This window comes from Salvia hispanica, chromosome 5, assembly GCF_023119035.1.
Source record: "Salvia hispanica cultivar TCC Black 2014 chromosome 5, UniMelb_Shisp_WGS_1.0, whole genome shotgun sequence".
NCBI classification, from domain to species: Eukaryota; Viridiplantae; Streptophyta; class Magnoliopsida; order Lamiales; family Lamiaceae; genus Salvia; species Salvia hispanica.
Genome location: NC_062969.1, coordinates 33,661,699 through 33,681,045, shown reverse-complemented (window position 1 = coordinate 33,681,045; position 19,347 = coordinate 33,661,699). Strand labels below are relative to the sequence as shown.

Sequence of the window (19,347 nt, the reverse complement as noted above, 5' to 3'; positions counted from 1 at the left end):
ATTCTTCTTCTTTTGTAAGGATCTTTCACCTAAACACAAGATTACAAAATAAATATAGATATCATCATCAATTACAGATAGTTCTCAATGAACACTATGTTACTTCATTAAATACACAATTAACTTCATTATATAGCTTAGATTTCACTTTTTACTTTCTGGCACAGAATTATTTCTAAGCCTTTTACATGATAACTTCATTTAGTACATAGATTACTTCATTATATCAATTTATTACTTCACTTTACCAATTTACTACTTCAACTAATAGAGCATATAGGTCATTTAAATGTGCAAACAACAAAGTAGCTGAGTTTAATCCTAATATCCTAAACCCATTCAACACAGTAAATAGATAATTCATATTTAATGTCTATCACTTCATTACAAGCAAGTTTTACCTCCTAAATAGATAATTCATATTTAGTAAATAGATATAATGAATACATAATCAATGTTAACATATCTTCCCAATTACAGATAGTTCACAAAGAATACTATGTTATTCATTAAATACACAATTAACTTCATTATATAACTTAGATTTCACTTTTTAATTTCTGGCACAGAATTATTTCTAAGCCTTTTAGATGATAACTTCATTTAGTAGATAGATTACTTCATTATATCAATTTATTACTTCATCTTTCCAATTTATTAAATGACATGTTGTATTAAATTAAAATATAATGTGAGTTTATGAATTAAACCTTTTAGTTTCTCTGTGGTTATAATACTTTGATCTGGAGGCTTCAATTTATTGTCACCTGTATATAGCACAGTCTCTATGTTCATTAATGTGTGCATTAATATGAATTAAGTAATTAGGTGTATGAATGAAGTACTTGCATATGAACATTGAGAGGATGTCTAAAGAAATTCTTGCATTCTTCTTCTTTTGAGACGAATTTTCACCTATACATAAGAATATAGTATAAATTTACAACATATAGTTCTGAGAATACTATGTTACTTGATTTTAAATTTATATTACTTCATTAAAGACACAATTAACTTCATTATATCAATTTACTACTTCATAAAAAAGATTATGTAGTTTATTTTAATGTACAAACAATACATCAGTTAAAGATGTTACTTCATTATAATGTTTTGTTACTTCATTTTTAGTGTCATTTACTTCATTATATTGTTTTATTACTTCATTTTAGTAATAGATCATTTTAGCAAGAGATGGCACATGTTACAGTTTGGATATTGGAAAAACTAGATGCATCTCAACATACTCAGCCACACATTCTAAACAAGATAGTTTTTATATTAGGGCTTTAACTTCATTTTATCAAATTACTTCAGTATATTAGGAATTTACTTCAGTATAAGGTTTTATTACTTCATTTACAGGATAATATCAGAGATTCAGGATCAAAAGCATTTTAGGCAAAGTCAAATACAAAACAAACCTTGACATAGATCAAAAGATTCAAGCAATTCACTCCAAACCCCGAACTGGTTCATGATCAAGAACAATGATATACAACAAAATCAAATAACAACAAGCTCAATCTCAGTTACAACCAATTCTTATTTCAAAAACATCAAACAATGCAGCAGTTAATTTTTATTCTAAAATCCTAAACTCATTCAAGGAAGATTTACCTACAACAGTTAAGTTTAATCCTACATTCTCTGATGAAACTTCATGTTCGAATACTAATGAACAAATCCTCTATCAACAAGCATCCAACAGATCATGTGTTACCTCATTGTCATAATTTATTTTTCATTTTTCCGATTTAATTCTAGGTTTACCTTCTGTATCTGTAATTTTTTTTCCAGCAACTTCATCCGGCTTCCGATTTGACTTTTTGATTGTCTCTGTTTTTGCCGGCTGCTTGCGTTTATATTTCAATACTATTTTGACGAAAATAAGAATCTAGGTTAGGAATTAGATGAATTAAATTACGTGTAAGAAGTTTTCAAAGCTTCAAATTGTATTACCTTCATCGGAAATATTGCCAGAACTCAACTGGCGTCCAGAAGAAGTTTTGCGAGTATCGACCATTTTGCTACTTAATCTAGCGATTAAATGTTGAACTTATAGCCGATTTCAGTGGTATTCTTCCGGCGACGATCGATGGAAGATGAAGATGAAGATGAACTAAGTTAGAGAGAAGTTTTGAGAGGAGAGTGGTTTTTGAGAGAAGCTTTTGAGAGAAGATTTGCCGGCGAAAAACGCGTGAGAGAGGAAGAGTAATTTTTTAAATTTTTACCCTAATTATGAAATTACAAAAATACCCCCGAGTTGAAGTAAATTGAGTGTATAATGAAGTGCGAAAATTAACCTTTGATTATCTAATCTAATCCATCAAATTCAAGATCATGTGGTCAAGATTCGGTCTCTAGTTCGGTCTTTAAGAGTGGAGTTGTGGTTAATAGGACTCTCTCTCTCTCTCTCTCTCTATATATATATATATATATATATATAAATTACATACATGAATAGTACTATAATCCCATTTACATATGCACACGTTACAACACATGCATACACATTTATATTAATTATTTAATATAAGCAAAATAATCCATACTTATTACTCCATATATTATTTACATTTATATAAAAATTCTCATGAATCGAAACTATCTATTTATTCGACTATACTGATTGATCGTAACACTAAATATATCTTTTATGACACACACTTAATATACTACAGTAAAAATGACAATATAATATGCTAATATTCAAAATAATGCATGATTTCGGGTTAGAGATGTCACACGTAATATCCCAATATAAGCTTATATTAAATTGTGGGTTCAATTTACTTAGTAAAAAGCTAATTGGGTGAGGCCATATCCAAAACCTTCATAGGTCCCTGACCGGGCCCAATATGAACTTAATATAAATAGGAGAATAAATGAGACAGAAATTACAATTAATTTGTAGTAGTAATTTTCGTCCCCCTTTGTTTTTAGAGGAGCTCGAAAATTCTCTCAGGCTCTCCTTCGTGAGATTTTTCTGTCTTCTTTATTCGCGTCCTAGTATTTTGATAAGATTAGTCCACCTTGATATCGAGATACCGTTTGGGAACCCAGAAGATCTGTGGTCTAGTATTGAAGATCATCGTGGAGAAGGCGCGAGCAATCGTCGATTCATTGGAGAATCAAATCGGTAACTCTAAACCGTAGAATTCATGTTTTAGGATTTACTTTCTTTAACCATGAATTATTTGCGTTGTAGCACATGCAATTTTGTGTTAACATGTGAATAGATTAATTCCATAATCTGTCAAATAGATCCTACGTCTAATTTATTTGTTTTGTACAAATCTTCCGCTGTGCAAGGGGATTCAAACCCCAACAAGAAGTTGATGTGGGCTTTAGGAACGGGAAGGGGCATTCAGTTCTGGAACCATTACTGGGTTCTGACTTTGGATGACGCCTTATCTAAAGTAGCTACGCAACATATCGCTGATTATATGCTTTATAAGCTAGTAGAATATTTTGTAGATGGGGCAGATTGAGACTGGCCTAAATTTCAGCCAGATGAGGTGGTGGATCTTATAGCAGCTATCGTGCCTCCAGGGGAGTCGCAGGGGGAGGATGAGATTTTCTGGGTCATCATCGGGCTAGTTCTCTATTAAATCAGCTTGCGAGGGACTATGTATTAGACAAAGTCCGTCACAATTTTTGACGTGGAAGCGAGTTTGGAGTTGGTATGGCCCACAACGAATAAAAATATTTTTTTGGCTTATGTTGCATAATGGGGATTTGGTTAATGCAGAAAGGTTTCGAAGATGGTTGTCTTTGACAGTTTCTTGTAGTATGTGTGGTAGCGGGCCTGAGGACGGACTGCATATGTTACGTGATTGTCCAGATGCGAAGTATGTGTGGTTAGGTTTGTTGAAGTATAATAGAGTGGAGGCTTTTTTGACTGTTCGTTAAGTTTGATGGATTGGGTGATACAGAATATTAGTTCTAATTGTCTTTTGGATAGAAGATTGAAATGGTGCACAGTCTTTGGAGTTGGATGTTGGTCTAAGACTCAAATAACTAATATGGCCAAGTTTGTGGGAGAGCTTCGTGTGGTTGATGGTATAGGGGATGAAACTCCACGATTACCTATACAGGTTGGATGGCGTCCCCCCTCGATGGATACCTTAAAGTTAAATACAGATGCGTCTCTAGAAGAGGGGACATGACGAGCTTTTGGGGTGGTCTCTTTCGTGATTCCCTAGGAAGATGGCGATATTGTTTCGTGGCTAGCATTGGAAACTGCTCTATTTTGATTGCAGAGGTTTGGTGTTTATTTTATGGGCTACAATTGGCCAAGGAGAGAGGATGTCGTAAACTAGAGGTAAAGAGTGATAGTTTTGTTGGTGTGTCGATGATTATGGGTCATTTTGATATCTCAATCACAACGGCCTTTGGTATTGAAGGTGCGCGACATGCTTAAAGATTTTGATTTTGTTGTGATTCAACATGTGTACAGAAAAGATAATTTTACTGCTGATTTTGTCTCATTTTGCTTATAGTTTTTCTAGTGGAGTCCATGTTCTAGAGGATCCACCGAGGAATTTGAGTAGTTGGTTGCTTTATGATAGAATAAGTGTTTCTTACTTTCGTTAGTTTTCGTCTTCCTTGGGCATGGATTACCAAAAAAAATATTCTATGGAGTATAATTTTATTAAAATAGTTATTTAAACATTAGGAGTATATTTTTAACTAAGATGTTATATGGGCTGGGTCAGGTATCGGAAAAGCCCGACCCACATACCCTGCCCTTATCCTTTTTCTCTACATTCATTTCTTGAATGCTAAGACAACTTTCTCTGCATTTTCCAAAATCCCTAATTTCGCCTTCCAATCATGGGTCAAGGTACTCCCGGAGGCCTCAATCGCCAGCTCCCCGGCGACCGCAAGAACGACGGCGACAAGAAGGATAAAAAATTCGAGCCGGCGGCGCCACCGGCTCGCGTCGGGCGCAAGCAGCGCAAGCAGAAGGGCCCGGAGGCGGCTGCACGGATCCCTGTGGTGACGCCTCTGACCAAGTGCAAGCTGCGCCTCCTCAAGCTCGACAGAATCAAGGACTATCTGCTGATGGAGGAGGAGTTTGTAGCCAATCAGGAACGCCTAAAGCCACAGGAGGAGAAGACGGAGGAGGATCGCTCCAAGGTCGACGACCTGCGCGGCACGCCGATGAGCGTCGGGAATTTGGAGGAGCTGATTGATGAGAACCACGCCATCGTTTCGTCGTCTGTTGGACCTGAGTATTACGTCGGGATATTGTCGTTCGTCGATAAGGATCAGCTGGAGCCGGGATGTGCCATTCTGATGCACAATAAGGTATATATGAATATGATTGCTTTTGTAATTAGAGTTTTGCAGTTTGTTAGGGTTTTGAACAGTTTGTATGCGTTTGTTTGCGTGTTTTCCCTATATAGTTGGAGAAGATAATGCGTCTAATAATTGCGATTGATTCTCTATAATTGCATCTGAGAGTGGAGTTGTAGTTTGCTATGGATAGTAAATTGGAATGCTACTTTTTTTCATTGCTAATTGAATAATTATCTATGTACAATGTCAGCTAGAACGATTTCTTTAGATGCTTCTTCGATGCACACCGATTTGAGAAACGTTATCTTGTGAATGTAGAGTAAGTAGGCTTTCTAGATTCGGTCAGGCGATGATGTTTTGTGGTGGTTAGATACATTCCATTTGTCGTGTCTAACTAACCAGAAAAAGAGAGTTAAACAAAATAAGTTTCACCAAAGCAAGAGCTGTAAAGAGATCTGTATAGAGAAATAGCTTCCTGGACTTGGATGGGTTTTTAAATTAGAAAATCTCCTTTGTTGCAGGTTCTTTCTGTCGTTGGACTGCTTCAAGATGATGTTGATCCCATGGTATCTGTGATGAAGGTTGAGAAGGCTCCTTTGGAGTCATATGCTGATATTGGTGGACTGGATGCCCAGATCCAGGAGATCAAAGAGGCAGTTGAGCTTCCATTAACTCACCCTGAGCTATATGAAGATATTGGTATTAAACCTCCCAAGGGTGTTATACTCTACGGAGAGCCTGGAACTGGAAAAACATTACTCGCAAAGGTGTGTCCTTTTGTTTTTGGTTCATTGTATCTAAAATGTCAAGATCATATATTATTTTTTCTCGCAATTGGTAATGTTGTAAATTATTACATAGTTTTTTCAACATGTCTTGTTTATTTGCCAGTGGACATGTTATATTTTGTTTGCCTGAATTTATGAGAGAAACAAAAGAAGTGAGAAAAATGAGTACTATGAGGCACTAAAGGAAAAATTAGCTTTAATAGTGATAGTGAGTGGACCTTGCATTTGGCTAATGCTCGCTCCAAAGCTGAACATTCTTATTCATTTTTTTCGTTTGGTTGCTATAAGGGCTCAATCTACTGAACTGAAAGATACAAAGCACCATTGGTATTGGAAACTATCTGGAAGTAGTATTTACATTTCTAATGAGTAATAGACATCTCGGGAGGATTTGTGTCTTCATAGTACAAGTTCATTAACACTTACTTTGGCCTTAATTAATGAACCTCTATTTTTCATTAAACCTTCAGGCTGTGGCAAATTCTACTTCAGCAACTTTCTTGCGTGTTGTTGGAAGTGAATTAATTCAAAAGTATCTAGGAGATGGCCCTAAGTTGGTGAGAGAACTATTTAGAGTTGCTGATGACCTATCTCCCTCAATTGTCTTCATTGATGAAATTGATGCTGTTGGTACAAAAAGGTAATTTCTATATTTATTCCTTTAAAATAGGTAAAGCTGGTACTTATTGGAGAATTCTGGTCACAGGTATGATGCCCACTCAGGTGGTGAACGTGAAATTCAGAGGACCATGTTGGAATTGCTGAACCAGCTAGATGGTTTTGATTCAAGAGGAGATGTGAAAGTGATTCTTGCAACGAATAAAATTGAAAGTCTTGACCCTGCCTTGCTTAGGCCAGGTAGAATAGATAGAAAGATTGAATTTCCTCTACCAGATATCAAGACCAGAAGACGGATTTTCCAGGTAATGACGGGATGCTTTGTTGTTTAAACTAATTTTTTTTGAGTTCACGTAATATAACTTTCCTTGTAGATTCACACATCAAGGATGACATTAGCTGATGATGTGAACCTGGAAGAGTTTGTTATGACGAAAGATGAGTTTTCCGGAGCTGATATCAAGGCCATATGCACCGAAGCAGGTTTGCTTGCCTTGAGAGAGCGTCGCATGAAGGTAACTCTTCAAACCTGTCACCACTTTTTAGGGTTCTGCTGAAAGTATAGGGGTCAGGGATGAGGGGAAGGAAACCCATGCATAAAATTAAATTTCAGCATATAGATAATTTATATAGCGAATGGACTAGTAGATTGCACGGTGAGAGCTGTTAATATTAGTAATAGATGTTTTCTCGGGGTCAACGCTTACCTTCAGTGAGTCTGTAATTGAAGGCTACTGATGCATGAGGTCTGGTATGTTTTGACATGTATTTATTAATGCGTGTATACATTTCTCAGGTGACGCATGCGGATTTCAAGAAGGCGAAGGACAAGGTCATGTTCAAGAAGAAAGAGGGTGTTCCAGAGGGGCTATATATGTGATGAGATGAATATGTTGAGTTGGGGAGTAGATGTGTATCGCTTGTTGAGTTTGCAAGTTTATTATCGACTGTTGCTCTTTGAAGTTATTTTTGGAAACTAAATATGTTTACAATCAATTGCGCAATGATTTTCATCTGTTTTCCATTATTTAACAAAGAGCTGATTTACTTCCACGAACAATAACTGCGTTGTCTTTAGTTTACATTCTTGCTGTAGCTGTTAAATGTCAAATAAATTATGTATTTGATCAAATTTTAGTTGGTCTCGTATTTTTCAAAATTGAATAATAAATCATTAAGTTTGAAATTTGGAATAATAATTTACTAGTCTTATTCGGTTCCAAGACTATGAGTAACTTAGGCTTTAAAAGATTGCCTAATTGATGAAATTGTAAGTCTGTCAGGTTTAACCCTAGGTTTTGGAGGAGGCTCGAAGCCGATAATATCTCAGAATTGTGTATGTGGCTTGGGTTCTCATTCTCACGAAACCCAATCGCATAGAGACAAAGACACGACATGAGGCCGTGGAAGGGTCAAGAAGAGCAGCGCTTGCGCGAGGTGGCAACGATAGCAAGACGAGGATCACAAGAAAAGGGTTATCTCATTGTCGGTTTTTTTTCATTTTTATATTTGGGGTCATATACAGGTCAAAAGCATGATCGGATTTGGGTCGAAAGGGTCTAAACTGACCCTAGGCGCACGCTTGTTGGAGATTTTATGAAAACTTGCTAATAATGATGAAAAAAAAAATTCTGATTAAAACACAGATGTCTAAGGTGAATTTTTGATTGATTGTGGTTTATATAGACTTAGATTATACTACTATGTTAAATCCTTTTTCTTTGTATAATTTTTTGATTTAAGTTGGTTGTATATTATTAGGAGTACTTTACAAATTTTCTATGCCACTTTTCTTATGTGTTGTTTTTAACAACTTTGATTTCGTATGTTGATTGTTGATATAATAATATACCCACTTGTCTATAAAAAATAGTTTTACTTTTTACAAAAAATAGTCTCTTCTTAAAATATAAAATTTCTCTCAAATTATTAACACTATCTTTTTCTATTTTTCCTTTTTCTTTCTCATATTTTATTTATTTTTTATCTATCTCTCTTTTACTTTATCAATTTCTCAAACTCATGTCGTCAACCCATGTGTAAGTGAATATTTTAATGGATGAATGGAGTAATTTGATTTCAATCAAATTCTCAAATTGCATGCATGTAACATTTAATACATTTGAGTTTTCAGATATTTTTGCACTAAAAAATATACGTACTGAATTGACAGATTAAATTTATAGAGGCTCTTATATGACACAATCCCATCATTAGATAGATGGATATATAATCAAAAGATTATTTAAATATTAATTTATTTCTTATAACTATATTTTTATTTGGAATCATATGTGAGTAAAATTGGATGGAATATAAGTATGATTATATCAAGCCATTGAATTATATTAAATTCTAGTGTGAAATGGAAAAAAATAGTTTGGACTTTGGAGACTTAGCCTATTAAACTAGAGGATTATCGTCCAAGTAAAATCTATGAACGAGTTATTTGTTAAAATTAATGCTTCAATGATATCCAATTTGCATCAAGAACTTGTAAATTGTAGATTAAGATTGAGGAAATGCTTATATTTTGCTAGGAAAGTTATCAATGGCTAACTCATCATTTAATTGCTAACTACAACTAATTTAAGGTCATAGGGTTTTAGAAAACGTGTGGTCTACAATTTGCCACGTGTAATTTTCGCTTTTATTAATAAAATCAGAAAAGATAAAAAAAAACTCCAAATTAGGGTTATGGATGAAAATGTCAATATAGTGTTCCGAGAATATCAACACAATGCTTTGAGAATGTCAACACAATGCTTTAAGAATGTTAACTCATTGCTTATATTGACATTCTACATGTATTATATTGACATATTTTATATAGTATGTTATTTAAAAAATTTTGAAATTTTTTTCAAATTTTGACGTTGGAACATATGCATGTAGGATATCGTTGGAATCCTTAATTATCTTTAATTTGATATATGTTATATGAATTTAAAGTTTTGGAATTTCTTTTAAAAGTTAGTTATAACTAATTTTGTAGTTAATTGACATTAATACCCCTATTGATATTTTTTGAAATTAATTCTATGATCTTATTGATGTTTTTTTTGATCGTATTGACATTTCAGGGTTGATGATCTAGGCTTTTAATTTGAATATCTAATGACTATTATTTAGTTATAGTTAGCAATTAAGTATTGAGTTAGCAATATAACACTCCACTATTTTGCTATATACTTATGTTTTGTCTAGATAGTGAATAAGTGAGTGAGCATACACCGCCTAGGTCCTAGTCAATATGCGTATGTTTTACCACAAAATCAAATACCACAAGTATACACCTAAATTAACTCACAATTATGCAAATTAATGTTAATATACACAAAAAAATTAGTATGACGCCAATACTTGGTCAACCGCTTCTACCACAAAAAGAGTTTTGTCAACCCATTTCGAAGGAGGTCCACCATGTTGTAACCAAAAATATTACTACTATTTTTAACATTTCCATTATAAATACATCTCCCTCTCCAAAATTGCTAACAAACTTATAATTTGTTATTGAATAGAAAAAAATACACAAAAAGCACAACGGAAATGGCAAGCATGGCATTCGCTAACTCTCTCACAAGGCTCCAATCCACCAAGAAACTGGACATCATCTTTCGCAGGCCTAACACTTCTGTTTTTGCTCCTCAGGTGAATTGATAATCATTCATACCTCCATTAAAATCCACAAATACAATTTAATTGTGTAAATTTGAATTAATGATTGTAGAATTAATTATGGAATCGAATAAATATTTGTTGTTTTATAAGGCGAGAAGATGTTACGGTGCGAAGTCTAAATTTGATGACGCGGCCAATCAAGGTTGCGACGCTGCAAAGAAGGGCGTCGACGCTGCTAAGAAGGGTGCCGATGACATTAAGAAAGAGGCTTTTGCAGCTGCAGACCAGGTATGCATATGCTACATATTTTATATGAGCATCGTTCTAGTTTGTTTTATTTTATATATTTAGTTTGATTTTAATATATTATAAAATTGTTATTAACATTTTCAATTTTATAACATGCATAAAAAATAAATCTCATTTGTTATTGACATTTTTCAATTTGACTCGGAGTCTAGCTTAGCGCAGCCTTTACATTCATGTTTATTTCACTATCTCATATGATTAGATAATGAACAGGCGGGTCAAAAGGCGGGCAATGTCGCGGGAAAGATTTCAGGGACGGCCCAAGATGCGGCGAGCAAAGTGAAGGACGTGGCACAGGAGGCTGCGGGAAAAGTGCAACAGACAGCGGAAAGCGCGTGGGGCACCGTCAAAGACACCACTCAGAAGGTGAAGGACACGGTGGTGGGAAAGGCCGACGCCTCCGCCGAGTCGGCTAAAGCCGCCGTCAAGGAAGGGGCGGCCAAAGTCGACCGCACCATCAACTCTAAGAAATGAATCAATTAACTAAACTCTACTGTGACTATTATTAAATTTAAAATTATCTATATTAATTACCATGTTCAGTTTAACGATTAATATGTTATAGGGAATAATCTCAGCCACAATGTGCTTGAGATAGGTCTGTTGTCTTGTTGGGATAAAAATGTTAGTAGGTAGATAGTTCTTGGTGTCTCCATTTGTAATTCGATGGGTATATATCGATATGTTTGTAAATAGTAAATAGTGAGTATCAATGTATATGAAAATATTCAGTGTGTTAAAAATAGAGTATACATAACATATGCATTTACAAAACTTACTCCCTCCGTCCTCCGTCCTATTATGTGCAAATAGTTTTTCATTTTGGTCCGTTTCATATTAACTGTCCCAATTTATTTTTACCATTTTTGGTGACGGAACTTACATTCCACTAACTCATTTTCACTCACATTTTATTAAAAAACTAATAGTATATAAACGTAGGACTAAATTCTAGTAATAACTTTTAAAACCCATTTTCTATTATACTTCCTCCGTTTTCCAAAGTTTGTCCCAACTTGATCCAGCGCGGATTTTTAAGAAATTGTTTGACTTTGTATTAAATAAAAGTGTGTAGTGGAATAAGGGTCCCACATTGAGGAAATTGATGGTGTGTTTAATATCTATTTTTAGTAAGATTTCAAGTGGGACAAACTTTATGGGACAAACAAAAAATGGTAAAATGAGAGAATCTTTGGGGGAGGAAGGGATCGGAGTATTTCTTAAAACCTGTGTAAGACTAATGTGACTATGTGAGATACATATTGGACGAAGGGCATATGTCTCTAACTACAGACAGCCATAGATGAGCAAACGAAAAGACGCAAAGTTAACCAAAAGGTTTGTGTTCCGACACGGTAAAATTTAAGCTCGATTAGCCACACCTGATTAACTTGCAATAAGAGTAGCTGGTATGATTGACATTACTAACCACTGTCATTGAGTCCATTTTAAGTTTGAGTCTTGTTCTTTGTAGAGTCAATGTCAAATAGAGAAAAAAATTGATATAGCAAAGATATATTATTAAAACAAGGATAAAAACAAGTAAGTGTGTAGCTATTGTTGATTACCAAAGATTCTTATTTTTTATCATAAGATGATTTTTGAAATGTCTTGAATTAATTTCACGTAATTAATGTCAAATAGAGAAATTTCTTGAATGCAATTTTACATATATCAAATAAAAAAAATCCCAAGCACGTTGTTACGGATTACAGATTACTGCTCCCTTCGTCTTTAAAAAGTTTGATCTATTTCCTTTTTAGTCTGTCTCTAAAAAGTATAAATTTTTTATTTTTGGATACTTCTTTCTCTTTAATGAAATGACACTCATTCTCCACTAATTATAATATTTTAAAAAAAAAATCTTTAGATCTCTATCTTATTTTTTTAATTATATATTAAAACTCGTGCATAATCAAATGTTAATACTTTTCAGGCCGAGGGATTACCTTTTATTGTCAATCTTCTTTTTATAGACTATTAGCTACTTCTATTACTCCATTTGGATTCTATCTCGAATCTTCTAGCTAATTGCTAGTACTCAAGATTAGAAAATTGCATTGACGACAAAATATCAAAGCTCTAAATCTAGGAGAGAGAATATCACATCATGGAAAATTCTGGAGAGCTATGAATTGTATGAAATTTTATTCCCTACTCCCCTATATATATAGAGAAAGAGGATATGCTAGTGACCTAAATGCCACAAGTTACCCCCAGTGGCGACATATTTCTATTCTCTCTTTTATGCTTCATATTTTTTTCTCTTTTCTTTCCACTTATACAATATAATGTGTATAATCCAATTGTATTAGTTTTTCTCTCTGTTCTCTTTTACACTATTAATTACATGAATTTTAAATCTTTGTCCCTTCATAATTAAAAATTGTTTCTATCTATATTAAACTTACATAAAAATTGAAATTATTAAATATTACTTCATTTCAAGCTTTTGGGTGGTCACATACATCGACCCTATAATTATTAATAGTGACTTGGGGCCCCCTATCGTAAAATTCTGGCTTCGTTACTGGATCGAATTCTATCTTCTCTGCTAGGAATTGAACTAACACATTATTTTCTTTGCATGTATTTCTCTTATGCATATTGATGCATTTTTTTCTAGCACTATAACTAACTGCAACTGTACAGTGTAAAAATAGTATTGCTAAAGATCACTATCGAGATATTGCACGTGAAGAATAATATTACAAAATGTCTTATAATTAAATGAGCGTTATTTACTTTCTGGAAACACATGGTTTTGATTATTAACTATGTTTAAACAAATAAGAAACTAATAAAAAAAATTAAGCAACTAATAATAAAAGAGCGAAAACTGATAGAAATAATCAGACAAATAAGGGAATTCCGGGGACATTACAAAATTAGTTAGTCTCATAATCTTTAATAACATGGATATTAAAAATCATAGTTTTGTTTTTATCCAACTGTATCGTATAAAATTAGGAGTAGTGATTTAGAGACATAATGTCTCTAAGCCATAATAACATTGTGACTAATTTACCCTAACATTAAAGTATTAAATAGATATATACCTAATTAAGGAAAATTTAACCAAATTAATTATTCTTATCTAAATGCATATATGTTAATTGGAGATAAACTTAATCATGCAACTAGAGTAATGAATTTAAAATTTTTTCAATCAAAACCATTCTTGTCGTGTAAATTTTTAAAACAATTAATTAAAAAATCAGTAATTTAGATTACCAGTATTAATTAACACACTACATAACTAAATTATTATATTTAATTGTAAAATAATTTGATTACTTAAATAGCATCATATGCTTTTTCAAATAGATTTTACGTTGTGCTATTCTTTCATAACTTATTTTTTTCCTTAAATTTTCTGAAACATTTTGTCAATATAGTAACAATGAAATCATTCATTTAATAGTATATGAAAAAATATGTAAAAAATTAAACATTTATCTTATTCAATTTGGTTTATATAATAAAATAATATACTATTTTTTCATTATCTTTTCAATTTTTTTGTTATTTTTCTTTGCTTTAACTAAATTTAATATTTTTTATTTAATTAAGCTAGGGCGTCTAATATTTTAATATAACTATTTAGTTTTAAAATATTAAATAGATGAGTTAAGAAAATACAATTAATTTTTATTCAGATTCAAATCTATCGTTTTAAATGTTAAAAATCAAAGAAATTATTAATTTAATACAAAAATAATTGGATGAATCTACTTTTCTCATTTTAGATTATTTTAATATACCACATGTCAACTACTACTAATTGATTAATAATTAAAAGTAATAAGAATCATAAACTCTGCTAATATTATAAGATAGTGCGGAGTATTATTTGTTTAGAGTTAGGAATTCTAATATTTGCAAAAAAAAGAGTGAGGGAATATTAAATATGTAGCTTTAAAATGTTAAATATATAAGTTAAGAACATGCGATTATTTATTGATCACTGTTAAACATAATCTTTCAAAAATTATAAATTAAAGAAATTATAATTTTGTAAAATAAAGAATTAAACTTAAAATCATAAACACTAGACTCAATTAGCATTCGTACACCATGTATCAAATTTAATTTATTGCATGTTATAGTTAAATATTTTAATATATTTAAAATATGAAATAAATGATATAAGAACATATGATTTTATCGAGGTTCAACTATAATGGTCCAAGATTTAAGAATTTAAAAAAATCAAAATAAAAAAATAAAAAATTAGAACTAGAGAATTCTTAAAATCAAAACCATATACTCACTTAATTAGTAGTATTAATATATAATATAGTATTATCAAATTTTAATGTGTTGGGTGTTATATTAAAGTGAGCTAAAAAATTTATTATTTTTTAAAGATTATTGTGAATAAAAAGTGATTAAAAGAATAAGTTTATCAATATTGAAGATTATAGTATTATAATTACAAAGTAATTATTTTTTGTCACATGTTATAGTAACTCTAAGTATTTACAGTTCAAAAATATTAGATAACTAATTATTTATATTTTATAGCGCTAATTATTTGTTAAAAATGATTTAAATTCACATTTATAAAGACTAATTCATTAAGAAGTCTGAAATTATTTGTTTGTTGATAAATCTTATTTTATTTGTAGACAAAATGTACACTAAATATATAAAGCTAATAAAATTAATATTTAAAATTTTAAAGAAATATCTTTAAGTAAATGCATTAAAATGGGCATATATAAAAAAAGTTATCAAATCATGTTTTAAACAATTAGATGATTGCAACATGTTATTAAATGCATGCATCATCTATGCATAATCAAAATTTATATCCTTAAATAGGTGTATTTAGTAAACAAATTAATGTAGGGGTAATAAAGTACATATACAAAATATAAATTTAATTAAAAATATGATATAATATATACTTACCATTTTAAGCATTATGGCTTGGAGACATTATGTCTCCAAAACATTACATTAATTTGTTTACTAAATACACCTATTTAAGGATATAAATTTTGATTATGCATAGATGATGCATGCATTTAATAACATGTTGCAATCATCTAATTGTTTAAAACATGATTTGATAACTTTTTTTATATATGCCCATTTTAATGCATTTACTTAAAGATATTTCTTTAAAATTTTAAATATTAATTTTATTAGCTTTATATATTTAGTGTACATTTTGTCTACAAATAAAATAAGATTTATCAACAAACAAATAATTTCAGACTTCTTAATGAATTAGTCTTTATAAATGTGAATTTAAATCATTTTTAACAAATAATTAGCGCTATAAAATATAAATAATTAGTTATCTAATATTTTTGAACTGTAAATACTTAGAGTTACTATAACATGTGACAAAAAATAATTACTTTGTAATTATAATACTATAATCTTCAATATTGATAAACTTATTCTTTTAATCACTTTTTATTCACAATAATCTTTAAAAAATAATAAATTTTTTAGCTCACTTTAATATAACACCCAACACATTAAAATTTGATAATACTATATTATATATTAATACTACTAATTAAGTGAGTATATGGTTTTGATTTTAAGAATTCTCTAGTTCTAATTTTTTATTTTTTTATTTTGATTTTTTTAAATTCTTAAATCTTGGACCATTATAGTTGAACCTCGATAAAATCATATGTTCTTATATCATTTATTTCATATTTTAAATATATTAAAATATTTAACTATAACATGCAATAAATTAAATTTGATACATGGTGTACGAATGCTAATTGAGTCTAGTGTTTATGATTTTAAGTTTAATTCTTTATTTTACAAAATTATAATTTCTTTAATTTATAATTTTTGAAAGATTATGTTTAACAGTGATCAATAAATAATCGCATGTTCTTAACTTATATATTTAACATTTTAAAGCTACATATTTAATATTCCCTCACTCTTTTTTTTGCAAATATTAGAATTCCTAACTCTAAACAAATAATACTCCGCACTATCTTATAATATTAGCAGAGTTTATGATTCTTATTACTTTTAATTATTAATCAATTAGTAGTAGTTGACATGTGGTATATTAAAATAATCTAAAATGAGAAAAGTAGATTCATCCAATTATTTTTGTATTAAATTAATAATTTCTTTGATTTTTAACATTTAAAACGATAGATTTGAATCTGAATAAAAATTAATTGTATTTTCTTAACTCATCTATTTAATATTTTAAAACTAAATAGTTATATTAAAATATTAGACGCCCTAGCTTAATTAAATAAAAAATATTAAATTTAGTTAAAGCAAAGAAAAATAACAAAAAAATTGAAAAGATAATGAAAAAATAGTATATTATTTTATTATATAAACCAAATTGAATAAGATAAATGTTTAATTTTTTACATATTTTTTCATATACTATTAAATGAATGATTTCATTGTTACTATATTGACAAAATGTTTCAGAAAATTTAAGGAAAAAAATAAGTTATGAAAGAATAGCACAACGTAAAATCTATTTGAAAAAGCATATGATGCTATTTAAGTAATCAAATTATTTTACAATTAAATATAATAATTTAGTTATGTAGTGTGTTAATTAATACTGGTAATCTAAATTACTGATTTTTTAATTAATTGTTTTAAAAATTTACACGACAAGAATGGTTTTGATTGAAAAAATTTTAAATTCATTACTCTAGTTGCATGATTAAGTTTATCTCCAATTAACATATATGCATTTAGATAAGAATAATTAATTTGGTTAAATTTTCCTTAATTAGGTATATATCTATTTAATACTTTAATGTTAGGGTAAATTAGTCACAATGTTATTATGGCTTGGAGACATTATGTCTCTAAATCACTACTCTTAAAAATCATAGTTTTGTTTTTATCCAACTGTATCGTATGTACGCATTCTACTTATCAACAAGATTTATAGATTTCAATCTTCCTAAAATACTATGGATTAGTATATGGTAAGTGCAGATGTGCAGATGTTGATCCCTGCACACTATAGAAGGTTGGCATACAACCATGTATTAGTTTTGAGATAGGTACTTGTAAAAATTAAACTAGCCAACTAGCGGGAATTTGAGCGAGTTCAACTGAAATTAGATCACAACTAAATTAACATGGGCAAGTGAAAAGGATGATCGACTCAGGATCCAAATAAACATGTTCTGATAAAGTAAAATTAGGTCGACATAGTAACAATTGTCAGCCTCGTAGAGGCAAAATCTATGGCTTGACATTACTCTCATACAGCCAGCCATACTCGTATGGAACTGGCTTAATAATTTCTTCTATTTCGTCTTTTATATTGGTAATATTATACTAGGTATTTATTAATAAAATAAATTTATCCTTTTTCTCTAATACTCGGTAGGTAAGCATTTTAGTTGTAATCAATTGAAAATGAATTACTCAACTAGTCTTGTCTCCCTAATCACCCACCTCCTCAATTTGATTCACAAATTTCAAAATTTCAATACATGACTATTATACTAAATCGAATTTAAGTCATCAGATTTTTTATTAACTAACGGCCTTAATTTTGTTTCCATAAATACCCCCATTGAAATGGCAAACGATAGAATTAGATGATAATTAGATGAATACAAAATTGAATACACTAACCAAGGTTTGTAGATGTGTGTAGAGCCATAGATTCTAGAGCTGCTATACAGTATACACCAATACAAATATACAATACCAATACACAACGATTTTCCCTAATTTTTCTACCTCGAGTTTCTTCCATATCCACACCTTGCAACAACGCCTCCTCACCCTCTATATCTTCTGATTCTCAACAATACATCTTTATCTGTTTTCCCAATTTTAAAGGATAATTACTTTTTTAGGTATAACGAATATGTTCCGCTGAAGATCTGGTTTTGATCGCTTAATTAAATTGAACTTTCTAACCCCTGTTTCTATCTCCGATCATCCAGTTATTGCTGTTTATGAGGTACGATCTGTTGCTCTTTTGTAACTGCTTATATTCGATGGAAATGAACTGTTTAATCTTCCTTGATTGTCGATGAACTTACAGTGAGATGACTGATATAGTGTTTTTATAGGTTTGTTTATCTATCTGTTTTTTGTTGTTGCATTGGCTATTGGCTATTGGCTATTGAGCGTATATATAACTGTTAAATGTTGTGAAAATTTGGTGTCTTTTTGAAATTTTGCACATTTTGTGATTATAAATTGGAATTTCCCCGGTGATAGAGGGTTTGTTGGCTGAAGACTTTACCTTTTCCCCCTTCTAAAGGTTGACTGAAGATTCTGCACAGAAGTGAGCAGGAGCTGATTTGCATGGGTGACGATGCCAGAATTGCGTAGCGGAGCAAGGAGATCAAAACGGCTTGGTGATCTCCAGCCTGCTAATCAAGAAGAAAATATTCTTTCACCTGCTCAGAATAGAACCAGAAGGAGAGGAAGAGGGAGAGGGAGAGGGAATGCAGCTGGTGTAGCTAAAGGTCCTTCTGCAGCAACACCCGCAAGGCCAACTGCTGCTGGTAGAGGCAGAGGGGTTAGGTTGATAGATTTAGAACCAGAGCCACCTTGTGAGATTCTTCCTCAAGCTGGTGTTGGGGCAAGGGATCCAGCTTGTAATAAAGTAGAGGGTGGGGCAGATAAAGAAATCGCAATGGACGGTGGAAGTGCTGATAAAGTAATGGGAGTTGAAGAAGAACCAAGTTCAACTCCAGTGCCTGAG

At 31.2% G+C, this 19,347-nt stretch overlaps 2 protein-coding genes across 2 annotated transcripts; both read left to right on the top strand.

The window, feature by feature from the left end:
* Window positions 1–4,791: 4,791 nt before the first annotated feature.
* LOC125188992 (26S proteasome regulatory subunit 4 homolog A) lies at window positions 4,792–7,740 on the top strand. The gene is made up of 6 exons (XM_048086142.1): window positions 4,792–5,316; window positions 5,829–6,074; window positions 6,566–6,735; window positions 6,802–7,018; window positions 7,088–7,228; window positions 7,510–7,740. Exons 1-6 carry the CDS (start codon window positions 4,840–4,842, stop codon window positions 7,591–7,593), a joined length of 1,335 nt encoding a protein of 444 aa, XP_047942099.1. The 5' UTR covers window positions 4,792–4,839; the 3' UTR covers window positions 7,594–7,740.
* Window positions 7,741–10,231: 2,491 nt separating this feature from the next.
* LOC125186748 (uncharacterized protein At4g13230) lies at window positions 10,232–11,424 on the top strand. Its single transcript, XM_048083194.1, has 3 exons — window positions 10,232–10,367; window positions 10,488–10,625; window positions 10,860–11,424. The coding sequence occupies exons 1-3, from the start codon at window positions 10,266–10,268 to the stop codon at window positions 11,118–11,120; spliced, it is 501 nt and encodes a 166-aa protein (XP_047939151.1). The 5' UTR covers window positions 10,232–10,265; the 3' UTR covers window positions 11,121–11,424.
* Window positions 11,425–19,347: the final 7,923 nt, after the last annotated feature.

What these genes read in the sequence shown, in the direction of transcription:
- LOC125186748 (XM_048083194.1), top strand. Translation starts at nt 10,266, where the DNA reads ATGGCAAGCATGGCATTCGCTAACTCTCTCACAAGGCTCCAATCCACC. An exon ending in CTTCTGTTTTTGCTCCTCAG is followed by an intron (nt 10,368 to 10,487) that starts GTGAATTGATAA and finishes TTGTTTTATAAG; the next exon opens with GCGAGAAGATGTTACGGTGC. An exon ending in CTTTTGCAGCTGCAGACCAG is followed by an intron (nt 10,626 to 10,859) that starts GTATGCATATGC and finishes GATAATGAACAG; the next exon opens with GCGGGTCAAAAGGCGGGCAA.
- LOC125188992 (XM_048086142.1), top strand. Translation starts at nt 4,840, where the DNA reads ATGGGTCAAGGTACTCCCGGAGGCCTCAATCGCCAGCTCCCCGGCGAC. An exon ending in GATGCTGTTGGTACAAAAAG is followed by an intron (nt 6,736 to 6,801) that starts GTAATTTCTATA and finishes TTCTGGTCACAG; the next exon opens with GTATGATGCCCACTCAGGTG. An exon ending in TGAGAGAGCGTCGCATGAAG is followed by an intron (nt 7,229 to 7,509) that starts GTAACTCTTCAA and finishes TACATTTCTCAG; the next exon opens with GTGACGCATGCGGATTTCAA.